We start from the raw sequence: 14,413 nt of genomic DNA on the forward strand, positions 1-14,413 counted from the left end.
CATTTATAAATTACTAAAACAAAATTGGTATAAAAATGAACAAACTTATTTTAAAAACACTTTATATTTATATTTTCACTAACATGTTTTGCCTAAATAAACACACAAATGCAGAATTATATAATAAGTGTTAAATTCTCATGTTATTGAAGTTCCAGAATTTTATACTTAATTAAGGATGTTGCGCTGGTAAAATTTTCGGAAACTGTGATCATTGAATAGCAATTGATAGTACAAGAGAGTAAAATTAAATTTTACCCGCTTCGCCTTGGGTGTTAATTTCCACAAGCAATTAAAATGTTTACTCTAGTGTGCTATACAATATTTTATTCATTACCGTTATGTAAATTTAATTTTAAATTGTAGGTCTTTTCTTTGTAACGTGTTCTTGGCGAAGAAGTTCGTATATATTCATTTTAATTAATGCTAATATGTTGGTTGTCATGTAGAGAGTGATTTAAAAACATTTAATTCACTGCTGTAAGTTAGAAAACTTTTAAGCACTGCTGTGAATAATATTATTATTTAAGTTGCTAAGGACGGTGAAATAAAGACCAGTTTAGATACCAGTCATGGATAAATGTATTCCTTTTACATCATTTTTTCATAACACGAAAATCATATTAAAGCACAAAGAAGAATATATTTGTTTCTCTGCCAGTTTAGTTGCTGATTCGATGCAAATTTTCTGTAGGCCTAAGGAACGTTATAAGATACCAAATATGATTGAATTAATTAAGGGGGCATGTACACTTCTTATACTGTACCTTAAAATTCTGTTATGTAAAATATAGGCGTAATATAAAATTTAAATTTGTACACCAACTATTGAAGTTCATGGAGGTAAAACAACCTGTATTAGTTTTTTTTAGTTATTTAACGACACTGTATCAATTACTAAGTTATTTAGTGTCGATGGGATTGGTGATAGCAAAATGGTATTTGGCGAGATGAGGCCGAGGATTCGCTATAGATTATCTGACATTCGCCTTACTGTTGAGAAAAACCTCGAAAAAACCCCAATCAGATAAATCAGTCAGAGCGGGAACTCAACCCACGCCCGAGTGCAACTTCGGATCGGCAATCAACTCAGCCAACTGATCTACGCCAGTGGCTCTGTATTAGCTCTGAAGTTATGATTTTTAATGTAAAGTACGGCATTGGCTATAATAGCTGTTAAGTGGAAAACAGCATGAGGTTTTTTTTCTTCTTCGCAAACTATATTCCTTAAAAACCCTTTTCCTGGTAATTCCGAAAGTGCTGGATAGAATCGAATGAAATTTTTTAAACATAATGTACAAATCAGGCCAGAATATTTCCGTAAGTTTATTTGCTGTTGACGATATCTCTTTCACATACTGTTCGACGAAGTAAATAATGTATAAAATCATCTACCTTACCGAATTCTGTTTTAGTTTATTTTCTCTTCAGTGGTGAACTGTAATTCTTAATTTCTATGCCCCATATATAATTTTTTTACCAACTCCGCCGGTTGCGTCTGATGTTAAGTGATTAAGATTTGTACTTATCAAACTGCCTCAATTTTCGATTACTCTATGGATAGAATTTCTAACGTTAGAATAATTTTAACACTTCTTTTTCTTAGCTACGCTCCTCTACAAATAAGATATTCTGTTTTCTTCGACGGTGTTATTTGTTCTTGTCGTGATCTTCTGGTGAATCAGAAGGCCTGGCTGCGTATCATCTGCTCCAAAACTCATTAATCATGGCCGGAATAAATAGACATATTGAAGCGCACAACGGTATAAAACAACACGTCGACAAATGTCTAAAAAGATACTGAGAACGGGTGAAATCCAACAGGTAGAGGCAATGACTGCTAGATTTGGCAGTGCTGGGATCTATTGTATTTCTGCCACGCGGCTAGGGGTTGAGTAGAGGATGGGGGTTTATGAGGGATTACCAATTCCAAGAAGAGAGGCCGTCATGTTTTCGAGTCGAGTATAATTGCCTCCATTGAGCAGTTACAGATTAACCAACTGATAACAAAATTTCCCCATTTTTTTAAAACTTCAGACCATAGAAACAAAATGTTTTACAAATATTTGATCTTTACTAATTTAAAGAGTAATACATATCCTACATATCCAGCAACAGTTGAGAATCGTGCACCAACTAGTTATTCATTCATTTTCAACTTTAATACTGAAAATGTGAGATTTTTTATTTTGTTTGAAAAACTTATAAATTCTCTATAAGGACTAACAGTCATCATACAGGGTGATTCACGAGGATTTACCGTCACTTACTAAAGTTATTTCCGAAGACATTCTGAGCAAAAAAAAATAATATAAACATGTGTCCCAATTTCATTGTTTTCAGAGCTACACTAATTTGAAGTTTTATGTAAAAATACCATTATTCTCGAGTTTTAAGGTAAAAGAATATTACAGATAAAGAATGAACTATTCAGGAGTATCATTTCTTTAATTAGCTAGTATTCTGAAGTTAAAAATGTGTTGTGAATTCCATAGTTGCTTGGTACAAAATTTTTTTCCGATTTTTAACTACAAAATTACATTTTTTTTTTTTTTACGCATTTATCACAACAATTGTTACAAATCAAGCTTTTCTTTTAAATTCTTCAAGAAAGACTGTAGCCTACATTAGGATTCATAATTAAACTGTAAAGACTCAAGTTCCTAAAGTCTATGATTTGTAACAATTTTTGTTTAAGAATGATGCAATTTTTTTTTGGAAAACGTATTATGTCTTGCACGTGTTAAATTTTATGTTACCTTTTTAACATGTTTCGGCCTGCTATTGGCCATCATCAGAACTGGTTGTTGCTGGTCTTAGCACCTTTTGTTTTGTCTCCTGTGGGAGTGTGTTTGTGTAGTGTAATGTGGAGTCAAAGAGTGTGTGTTCTGAAATTGAGTTGTGCATTGAAAATTTCATTTGGATGTGTTTTTATGTGTTCGTATATTTCGTGTTCTTCTAGTGTGTTTAGTTTCTGGCTTTTTGATTGGATGTGTAGAATTTCCATGTCTGTGTTGATGTCTCTGTATGTGTGGTTAGCATTTGTGATGTATTCTACATATCGCTGGCTCAATATTACAAGGTTCTATGTCTATATCAGAAATATTACTACATACACCCTTGTAACATTTAGCCAGCGATATGTGGAGGTGTTTTGTAATTTTGTTATGACTGTGATGTGTTCTTTGTGACGTGTTTGAAATGATCTGCCTGTCTGTCCTATGTAGAAGTTGTTGCAGGTGTTACATTTGTGTTTGTATATGTCTTTGTTTGTGTTGTATGTGTGTTGAGATGTTCTTGTAGAGTATTATTTGTTCTGTATGCGATGTTGTAATTTAATTTCTTGAATGATGTTGCAATCTTGTGTGTGTTTTTGTTTTTGTATATTAGTGTGATGTATCTTTTGTTAAAAATTGAAAAACAAAATCTGTACAAAGCAATTAACAACACATTTTTAATTAATAATTTCGAGGGAAAAATTGTTCCGGGGCCGGATATCAAACCCGGGACCTTTGGTTAAACGTACCAACACTCGTAAGGGACAGAAAATTCTCATGAATCCCTCTGTATAAATACCGAAATTGCACTAGTAAATAGTCTTTTCTTTTGTTAATCAACAATTAAAAATATTGTTACTTTCTCTAATAATATAAAGCCAGGGCAGCATTTTGTACGAATTATAAGGTGTCCCTAAACTTTCTAGCAACACTGTATATCGCTTTGTCTTTCCCAATGCGGGCCTAATACTCAGCCTTGTTTAAATGTCTTTGGCCATAAACATAAAGTTCTTGTTGGCTGGCAGGTATGTGTTGAAGGAATTGGGTGTGAAGGTGAGTGATGACCCACTGACAGTGCGCCTCCTGTTCGAGCCATCAGGCAGGTCTGTGGATGAGGTGGGGCGTTACTACACATTGCAGAAAGAAAACCGCTGTGTTGTGTGTGGCAGCAGCAAATCCTACATCCGCAAGAATGTGGTGCCCCATGAGTATCGCAAGCATTTTCCAGGTATGCAACGAACTGCAAATATCTTGCTGGTTATATTATGATTAAAAGATGAGAGTTTCCAAATATGCGTCGACCTGGTTGGCGAGTTGGTATAGCGCTGGCCTTCTATGCCCAAGGTTGCGGATTCGATCCGGGCCAGGTCGATGGCATTTAAGCGTGCTTAAATGCGACAAGCTCATGTCACTAGATTTACTGCATGTCAGTAGATTTACTGACATGTGAAAGAACTCCTGCAGGACAAAATTCCAGCACCTCCGGCGACGCTGATATAACCTCTGTAGTTGCGAGCGTCGTTAAATAAAACATAACATTAACATCCGTATATGACAATCAATAATGCATAATCTGAAAGGACAAATGAAAATCGTAGATGATTAAAATAGCTACTACAAATCAACAGCGGGCACAATGTGTTCTTTGGTAAGCTAAATTTGAGATGTTAAAAGAGTTCAAAAGGAATTTCGATGTGTGTATGGTGTGCGTAATGTACCTGAATACGATTCCATAATGTTGTGGTATCGAACATTTGTAGAAACAGGTTCTATGTTAAAAAACATGCAGGAGGTCGCAGGTGAAAACGTACGTAGATCATATATGTAACAGATATGTCGGGGTTATAGCCTTTGAGGTTAACAACTTTTGTCAGGTTTACTATGCTGTCATCTAGTTGTTACGTAAGGAGTCACGTCATAATACCCATTTGAATTGCATTAGCGACTGTGCTGCCATCTCATGTTCGTTTACAGCGGATGGGTGGCGATCCTGGCGGTTGTTCTCTTCAAAGTGCTGCTGATTTTAACATAGTGAGGAGTTATCTGTTACATATATGAGCTAGGGTGAAACCCAGTATGAGAAGCAGCTATCTCTTGGTTTGGTCCCCAAACTCCCCAAATCTAACCCCTCCTGACTTCTTCGTGTGGGGTTATGTTAAAGACATTGTCTATTCACAAAAACCCAGGAACATTGATGATCTGAGAGTAAAAATTACTCAAGCTTTTCAACAAATGGCCCCTGTAATGTTACAACGGACATGGGCTGAATTGCATCACCGTTATGAGTTGTGCAGGGTGCGCAATTGGGGTCATGTTGAGCTCTGAGGAATCTCCCATCTTTCAGTGTTGTATGCACAAAGTTTCAACGAATAAAGTTCAGTAGTAAATTTTTATTTTATCCATACCCAAACAGATTACCCTGTATACTCAAGCATTATATCTTTATTTTTAGTTCTTGGATTTAAGTTACTATAGTCTATACAAAATTAGAAAAGTATTAACATTTCTCTCTCTCTCTCTCTCTCTCTCTCTCTCTCTCTCTCTCTCTGACATGCAGGAAGGGAGCAACGTTGTAAAGTTGTGCAGTGTACAGTAGCTCAAATTGCACTGCAGCTGATTGTGCTGCCTGTCTGTCATGTCGGAACTGAGTAGCTGACACGAATTTGTAAATTTGTGTTTTATAAGATACTCTTTGACTAAACTAATGTAATAATACAGTCGAACCTGTTCAAGACGGAAGTGACATGGTCCTAATTTTTTTTTCCATTGTGGACAGGTTTCCGTATTATTCAGGTGTGACATTAAAATGGAATATTTTGTCATTCATATACACGAAAAACAAAATGGCATGCCGCAAATTGCAAGAAGTACAAAATATTCCATTTAACACTAATCACATTAAATCAGCTTTCTGTCGCTTATTATGTTTGTGAATCATCTTGATTAAAATCTCATTTTCTGTATAAATATTATCGTAACTCACTCATTAGTCATTAAACATTACTAAAGTTTACTAATCTCATTATATTTAATATCTAACACTATACTCTAATACTGTACTGCATATCACTGCACATTATTAATTAATTGGACTAGGAGCCATCTATTAGAAGCCTTGAATTCTGGTTTATTTAATTTCTTTCCCAATTCAATAGCTTGCTTTGCAGAATAGATCCAGAAATTGACTTGTTCTTTGAAAGGTCATGAAGAACCCACTCCCACAACAGTTCATTTATTTTCACATAAACAGTTGCTTTCTGGTTCCTTTTGTGTCACCAATATTGGCCACACGGCACTCACTCATTATTATCTTTACTTTTTAAAGTGTCACACCTGAGTTTTCCACAACTATACTTCAATATTATTTCACATAGACTTTGTTTCTAATTTTCCTTTATCTCGATAATTTTTACTTCATCACTTAATGTTAATGCCACATTTTATGCAATTTTTTTTTTTTTTTTTACCTGTAAATCACTACACTTGCGCTCTGTTTAGCTACGACAGTTTACGGGTGTGAAGCATTGAACATCTTTGAAGGGACTCGTCTGCCTAGTTAATAGGGTAATAAAATTTATGACCGGCAGGCTAACACACCCTCGTACCCTCTAGAATTTTGCAAAGAAAACTTGTTTTTATCTTAGTGACCTACATTCTTTGAAATTACACGCTGTTTCAAAATATAGTGTGTCCAAAATACTGTTTCTGTTTTGAACAGTAGCAGACAGTTTCCATTTCTGCGTTGGACAGTTTCCGTTTCCGCATTGGACAGTTAACGTTTTATCCAGGAAAAATTACACATAATACATACAAATTTCGCTGGGACCAATAAATTGTTCCGAAATAGATAGGATTCCGGATTATTCAGGTTCCGATTTGAACAGGTTTCACTGTAATACCGTAATGTTGTAATAATAATAATAATAATAATAATAATAATAATAATAATCCGTCAATATAACTTGTGTACGTTTTTGATGACAATAATCCTTACCTCTGTGATAACAAGTCTGCCTCCAGACTAGCCAACCCGCATTTGATTCCCGGCAGAGTAAAAAATTTTCGTGTAATATTTCTACCTCAGGACTATGAGAGATGGTGGTGCACAACTTCTAGTCACTAGATTGTGCATCAATACGATGGGGTTAAATCGCAAATCTCTCTACAGTGCATATGAAGAGAAGACATGTTACTGTTGATAGTGATTCGTCTGTCAGACAGGGACGTTAAGCCTGGTGGCCCCCTTGGTGCTATTTGACAGGAGTAGGCGACATGCCAGCACCAGGTTTCCCCTTCTCCCTTCATAAATTTCATCATCATCCTCACCCATTCCCTACACTACACTTACACATGCACTCACCCTATTACACGACACAACTCTTCACAGATACACATCATGCATAGTTTGGTTTGCCAAAGTGGTGAGCAACTTGAAAATAGGTCACAGTCCTGCCATCTATCCGCAATATGTGGAACCCGAATCACACAAGTGAAGTGGGTAGACATTGGATACACACATATTAATGGTAATAATAATAAACGTTTCATGAATGTGAATGTGGTACACAGTGTGCAAGTAATATATACAGTATTAAATTTAAATTGTGTTTGATTTAACGATGCTCGCAACTGCAGAGGTTATATCAGCGTCGCCGGATGTGCCGGAATTTTGTCCCGCAGGAGTTCTTTTACATGCCAGTAAATCAACTGACATGAGTCTGTCGTATTTAAGCACATTTAAATGCCATCAACCTTGGCCGGGATCGGACCCGCAATCTCGGGCACAGAAGGCCAGCATTATACAGATTATGCCACCCAGGCCGACTATATACACAGTTTTTCGTTTGTATAGTGACAGTCTTGCGTTGTTACAGCTGTGATGAAGGACCACATGTCACACGACATTCAGCTTCTTTGCCTGGATTGCCACCTCAGGAGCAACAGCTTCGACCTGCTTCTACGTCAGCAGCTTGCAGTGGAGTGCAATGCTCCAATAGGCAGTGGAGAAGATGTCAAGGTACCTTCTTCTGCTTTCAGAAATACAACACAATGCTTTCTGCCCAGTCATGGTATTTTTACAGTGAAATTCAATGATAAAGAAGTCTCACTTTTGTTGGTAGTTCTAATCTTTGTAATGTATAATTTAGGGAAAACACGGAAATTTTACTTGAAGCAAGTAAAGCGATCGGTTTGGAAGTAAATCCCGAAAAGACAAAGTATATGATTATGTCTCATGACCAGAATATTGTACGAAATGGAAATATAAAAATTGGAGATTTTTTCCTTCGAAGAGGTGGAAAAATTCAAATATCTTGGAGCAACAGTAACAAATATAAATGACACTCGGGAGGAAATTAAACGCAGAATAAATATGGGAAATGCGTGTTATTATTCGGTTGAGAAGCTCTTATCATCCAGTCTGCTGTCCAAAAATCTGAAAGTTAGAATTTATAAAACAGTTCTATTACCGGTTCTTCTGTATGGTTGTGAAACTTGGACTCTCACTCTGAGAGAGGAACATAGGTTAAGGGTGTTTGAGAATAAGGTGCTTAGGAAAATATTTGGGGCTAAGCGGGATGAAGTTACAGGAGAATGGAGAAAGTTACACAACACAGAACTTCACGCATTGTATTCTTCACCTAACATAATTAGGAACTTAAAATCCAGACGTTTGAGATGGGCAGGACATGTAGCATGTATGGGCGAATCCAGAAATGCATATAGAGTATTAGTTGGGAGACCGGAGGGGAAAAAGACCTTTAGGGAGGCCGAGACGTAGATGGGAGGATAATATTAAAATGGATTTGAGGGATGTGGGGTGTGATGATAGAGACTGGATTAATCTTGCACAGGATAGGGACCGATGGCGGGCTTATGTGAGGGCGGCAATGAACCTTCGGGTTTCTTAAAAGCCATTTGTAAGTAAGTAAGTAAATAAGTAAGGGGCCTGTAGTTTATAACATGTTATGCCGTAGAAATGGGAAAATGTCCCATGCTATAGCATCGTGGTCTAAAGCAGTGTTTTCCAACCTTTCGAGTGTCACAGATCCCTTGAACCTAAAGGTGCATACACAGTTAGCGAACGAACGACAAACGAATGCATTCGGTGACTGAAATCGGAACGTATGTCGCAGCAAAGGCAAACCGGTTTGCCTTCGGAAGTGCTCCGTCGCTTGTCGGTACATCATTTGAGGAAGTTGGTATTCGTTGTGGGTGGGATTTGCCACTAGCTTGTAGTTCGTAGCAGAATGCAGCGCTTAGTTCAATTTCACCAACAGGATGTCGAAATTGGGCGCTGTTATAAATATTTTTTTTATTTTAGTAGGTTATTTTACGATGCTTTATCAACATCTTAGGTTATTTAGCATCTGAATGAGATGAAGGTGATAATGCCGGTGAAATGAGTCCGGGGTCCAGCACCGAAAGTTATCCCGCATTTGCTCATATTGGGCTGAGGGAAAACCCCAGAAAAAACCTCAACCAGGTAACTTGCCCCGACCGGGAATCGAACCCGGGCCACCTGCTTTCGCGGGCAGACGTGTTAACCATTACTCCACAGGTGTGTACGCTGTTATAAATCTTATTAATGCATATAGGGAGCAGGAAACTTATGGAATCCCAAACATCCTACTTACCACAATAAAGTAAGAAAACATGATGTTTGGAAAGCTATTGGAAAGATGTTCAGCTGCAAGGTAGGCGAGTCAAACACGTGCAAAATTTGAAAATTATTTTTGTTTATTTTCAGTGGATACATATTTGTTGTTTATTGTAGGGAGCAGAAGTCAAAAAGAAAATTGAGTCCCTACTGACATCATTCTGGAGGGAAAGACAGAAGTCCATAAAAAGATCTGGAATGGGGAGTGATGAAGTGTACGAGTCAACTTGGTTCGCGTATAAACATATGTCGTTCTTTTTGGACAAATTCATGCCCAGAAAAAACAAAGTTCCAAACTTGTGCACACAAAATAAATTATTGGCAGTGAAAAGTGCCTTTTCGTAAACATGATGCGCATTTGACAACAAACACAGACAAATCTCTCTTTTTAGTATTTTAAGATAATTATTGTCAGTGAGGTATCCGTATATTGAAACTTTCCCCTGTCTTGCAGTCATACCTTAATAAAATCGTCCAGTTCCTCAATTATAGCTGTACATACTTCAGGAACAATCCTGGTAATCATCCGTTTCGACACTTTAAATAAATACATTAAACTTGTATACAAATCTCCTGTAGTGAGATATAGAAGTGTTAATGCTAGTCTTTCCTGAATAGGTATTGCTTCTCGTCAGCCTGTGTCTTTCTCGGAAATTTTGGGCCCTATTTTGCACAGTAATATTTCGAAGTCTGTTTCTGAAATGCGACATAAGTTGTGAAACTGTCCCGATTCCATTTGACGTAAATCATGAAGTAAGTCAGTACCTCTATATTGATTGCGACTTTTGTAGAGTGGCGTCTGCCACCATCGCCTTTTGTTTTTTAACCTTCTTTTTGTTAAACTGCCTATAATAACAATGGTTGCACTTGCTATAATTATATTTTCGTCTGCCATTATTGCGGATAATCAGCGATCGTGAATGTTTTCTGACCATTTGCTGATGATTTGTACGTTGCTTCAAACAACGAAGTTTCGCTTCATCATTCGTTCATTGTTCATTCGCTAAGTGTGTACGCACCTTAATACATCATTTTGGCAGATCCTCAAATCGTTCTGTATAATTTAGGCTGGTAAATATCTTCAACCGAGTGGGCTAGCAGAGTGGTAGAAGACTAGCTTTGCATTCAAGAAGTTCGGGGTTCGATCCTAGGGATCGGCAATCCTAACTTGAGTTTTATCATGGTTTCCTCAGTTATTTCTAGGTAAATGCCAGGATTGTACTTCTTGTAACTCCGGCCATGGATGGCAGTCCTTCCCTTAATCCTTTGATATGTATGAGTGAATGCTGTGTAATGTCTTAAATGTTTGTGTTGTATCGGAGGTGGCCCTGGCATTGAGCTGATCCCTCATCCAGGGAAGCCCTCCATGTCCTTGTGTGGTTGGCATGTTTTGCTGGGTTTCACTTAAGTTTCAAATTTGCTGTGGATACAGGTGTATGATGTACCCGACTTGAAGCGTGTGCGATCAGCAGCACGAGCCCTGCTGTTACCAGAGGTAGACCTGATCCCCCCAGAGCGCAGAAAAGAGTTGCAGCAAGTCGTGCTGGATTATTTTAATGCTACAGAGCTGACAGCTGACATTCTCTATGAGGCCAGCACTATTCCTGTCAGGTGAGTGGACTGCAGCCTGTTTCATAAAAGGCCCGTAATTACCACAGTAGCTTACGCTGGTAAATACCAAATTTTTATGAACAATCTCACTAGAGGTTTTGATTTATCTAGGGAAAATCAAAACTCGAGTAGGATTTAATTGACTGTTACACGAGTAGAATCAATCAATCTTCTTAATGTATCCAGCTGTTTGCTGACAACATAGTCTACTATAGTCCACTGTAGTCTATTCAGTTGTTTTTCATGAGAAATGAGGGGTATTTTGATCGGTGTTCATTATAGATGCCTGTTGCTAGTAGCCAGAGGTGGGGGTAGTCATATATATACTGCAGGGCTGTGTCTTCTGCAACTGGTACTGATGATTTTAATTTACTTCTTTTGTGGTTTATGGATGGACAGTATAGAAGAATGTGTTCCAGATCTTCATCATGATTATTACACCACAAACAAGTAGGATCCATCAGAAATGTGAAATCGGTGTAGGTACAATTGAGTGACAATGTGACCTGTTCTGGCTCTTGTTAAAATCTTTGAACATATCTGGGCAAGTTTTTGTACATTTCCAGGTCATTTGGTTTCTTTTGTACAGACTGTAAATTTTTTCCTTTGTCAGAAGAGAGCCAATTGTTGATCCATAGGTTTGTAAAATGAGACTTTACTGAAGCAAAAGCATTGGATAGAGATATCACTTGAAGAGGTCTTGGTTGCAAATATGTTGCCTCTTTTGCAATATTATCGACTTTCTCGTTTCCAAGTATGCCACAATGACTAGGTAACCATTGAAATGTTATTTCCTTTTGGAGTTTTTTTAGTTTACTTAGTTGTTTCTGAATTGGAATAATTCTATGTGCATATAGGTTTGGTACATATTTAATTATATTAAATATAGCCCCCTTGGAGTCGGTAAGTATGCAAATAGATTTTTCATAAATTTGAGTAACACACTGAATAGCAGAATCAATAGCTAGCAATTCAGTGTCAAGACTGGAGGAGGATGAACATGGTATGAAATAACTTTCGTGATATATTTCTACACGAGTAGAAGAAAGTTATAAATATTAGAAGGAAAATGTACTCTAATACAATAAAATATTAATGGGCTTACTGAAATTCTATTTCACTAATGTTAGCTTCACCAAAACTTTTGAACGGAGCCACCATTTTCAGTTGCTGTCTATACTATAAACAAATGACGATCACAAAGCATGATTTATAGTACCGTAATGAATTTGCAGTTTTAAATGTTGGCAAACAAAGAAACAAATGCTAGGAAAGCGATAAAATTAAACAAATGCTAGGGAAGTGATAAAATTGTGCGATAAGCAGCCATAATTGATTGAAAGACGTCCTTTCGTACTGTATTATTGGTCAAGATTAGTATGACATAGTAAAAGTGTAATAGTCAGGTAAAATTTCTTATTTCATAAAACTTTCCTTACTGCAGTAAAAATATACCGCAGTAAACTGTGATTGTCACTTGTTATCTTCTTGAGAGAGAGAGAGAGTAGAATGGCTGTTTTATAATCTTTGTGATCACTATCGATTGTATCATAGTGATATGTTTCATATTGTTTTTGCATAACAATAAGAAAAATGGATTTATTCTTTATTGTTGGCAGCTATTTTCGGCATTTTGTTTTAGTCACTGAAAATGCAGTACACATTAAATCAGCGCCTCTTCCCTGTGAAGCAATAATGGATTACGAATTCAATTACAGCTACTCAAAGGTCATACCAGAGAGAATTTGGTGTTCGTAATACCCCCCCCCCCCCCCAAAGAAACACAATACTGAGAGTGGTAAACAAATTGGAAACAACTAGATCTCTAATAGTAATATGCGTTACAAGAGCGGTATGTTGAAGTTTTCATGTTCGAGGAAAAGTTTGAAAAAGCGAAACATAGTTGAGGTTTTTTAATTTCCGAGAATTGAAAGAAAACATACCGCTCGTGTATCGTACATTATTTTGTGCGACGATCGTTTATTACATACCTGAAAGAGGAATTTCTAATTAGTTGCAATGAAATCTCCATCTTGGTTTCTGTTCAATGACGGCAAATTTGCAAAACAAAAATATATCTATCTTAAACATTGTTGCTTTAAAATGTTTTCTGTGTTTACTATACTCCAGCAGGCTGTGATATACGTGTCTTTTTTTTCCCCAGTCTTTGAGTCTGGAATCTTGTTGATTTTTTCACGGCTTCCTTAATGTTACTTGCATCACGAATGCAGTAACTTTAGTGGAGTTGTAGAGTTTACTTAATTTTTGCAAATATTTAAAAACAATAATTAACAGTGCAATTTAGGTGAAATTGCAGTGGTAATTTTCCAATGTATAATTATTACTATATTGACATCTCTAAAAATAATATGTTAAAAGCCTAAAGCAGTAAAATCAATATGTCACTTAAGCGGTAAGAAGAGGGAAATTGTTATGTGTGTTAGGTTGGGAATACTGAATGTGGAATTTTAGGCTTTCCGCGGATTGGTTTTGTGCGGAAACCAAGCAAATACGCACGATCTCGCACAAAAGAATTATAATTTTGATGAGAATAAATACGAGGCGCGTCTATAAAGTAACTTTCCCACTCGTCCCACAGCTAGTAAACAATATGTTGCACGAAGCGATTGCGTGTACGTGATAGGGTAATGTCCTGGCATGGCTCATGCGCTAGCAGAACTTCCCGAGTGCTCTCAGTAGCTTCGTTTCATTGGTTGAAGATGGACGCTCCTATTCTAGCTCCAGCCGCGTGTGAAGTGCTGTCAGTGATAAAGTTTTTGAATGCACAGGGCATAGCGCCAATTGAAATTGATCGTCGGCTGTGCCAGGTCTATGGACCTAACATCATGAGCAAACAGATGGTGTGTTGCTCCACAAGGTCGTCTGTGATGATGGTTGGCCTCCCACTGCGCTCCTCGTCATACACATTTTGGCATCCTGCTGAAAATTGTCTAAAAATCATCAGTACCAGTTGCAGAAGACACAGCCCTGCAGTATATATTGACTACACCCCACCTCTGGCTACTAGCAACAGGCATCTATAATGAACACCGATCAAAATACCCCTCATTTCTCGTGAAAAACAACAACTGAATAGACTACAGTGGACTATAGTGGACTGTATGTTGTCAGCAAACAGCTGGATACATTAAGAAGGTTGATTTGATTTGAAAATTGTCTATAGCAGCAATGCACCATCTGCTTGCTCATGATGTTAAGGTACGGTCACACGTCGCTACTTTTGCAGCGATGCAGTACAAAAAACTGCGCAACTCTCGTACTGCTACATGTGAACAACGGTGCAACCCGAAAAGTAGCGGCTGCCGAACCTGCTGCCCGCTACGTTTTCAAGCTGCGCGCAAATTAA

The 14,413-nt window shown here is 37.4% G+C and overlaps 1 protein-coding gene across 1 annotated transcript in view; it reads left to right on the forward strand.

Annotated features, from left to right (window-relative positions):
• Exd2 (Exonuclease 3'-5' domain-containing 2) overlaps positions 1-14,413 on the forward strand; it is a 32,846-nt gene that overhangs the window by 13,545 nt on the left and 4,888 nt on the right. The window contains exons 4-6 of the mRNA XM_069815322.1: positions 3,803-4,005; positions 7,652-7,794; positions 10,868-11,046. Of these exons, the coding sequence (XP_069671423.1) occupies positions 3,803-4,005; positions 7,652-7,794; positions 10,868-11,046 (525 nt within the window). The remainder of the gene's footprint in view (positions 1-3,802; positions 4,006-7,651; positions 7,795-10,867; positions 11,047-14,413) is intronic.

The sequence above is a fragment of the Periplaneta americana genome, chromosome 16 (assembly GCF_040183065.1).
Source record: "Periplaneta americana isolate PAMFEO1 chromosome 16, P.americana_PAMFEO1_priV1, whole genome shotgun sequence".
NCBI lineage: Eukaryota > Metazoa > Arthropoda > Insecta > Blattodea > Blattidae > Periplaneta > Periplaneta americana.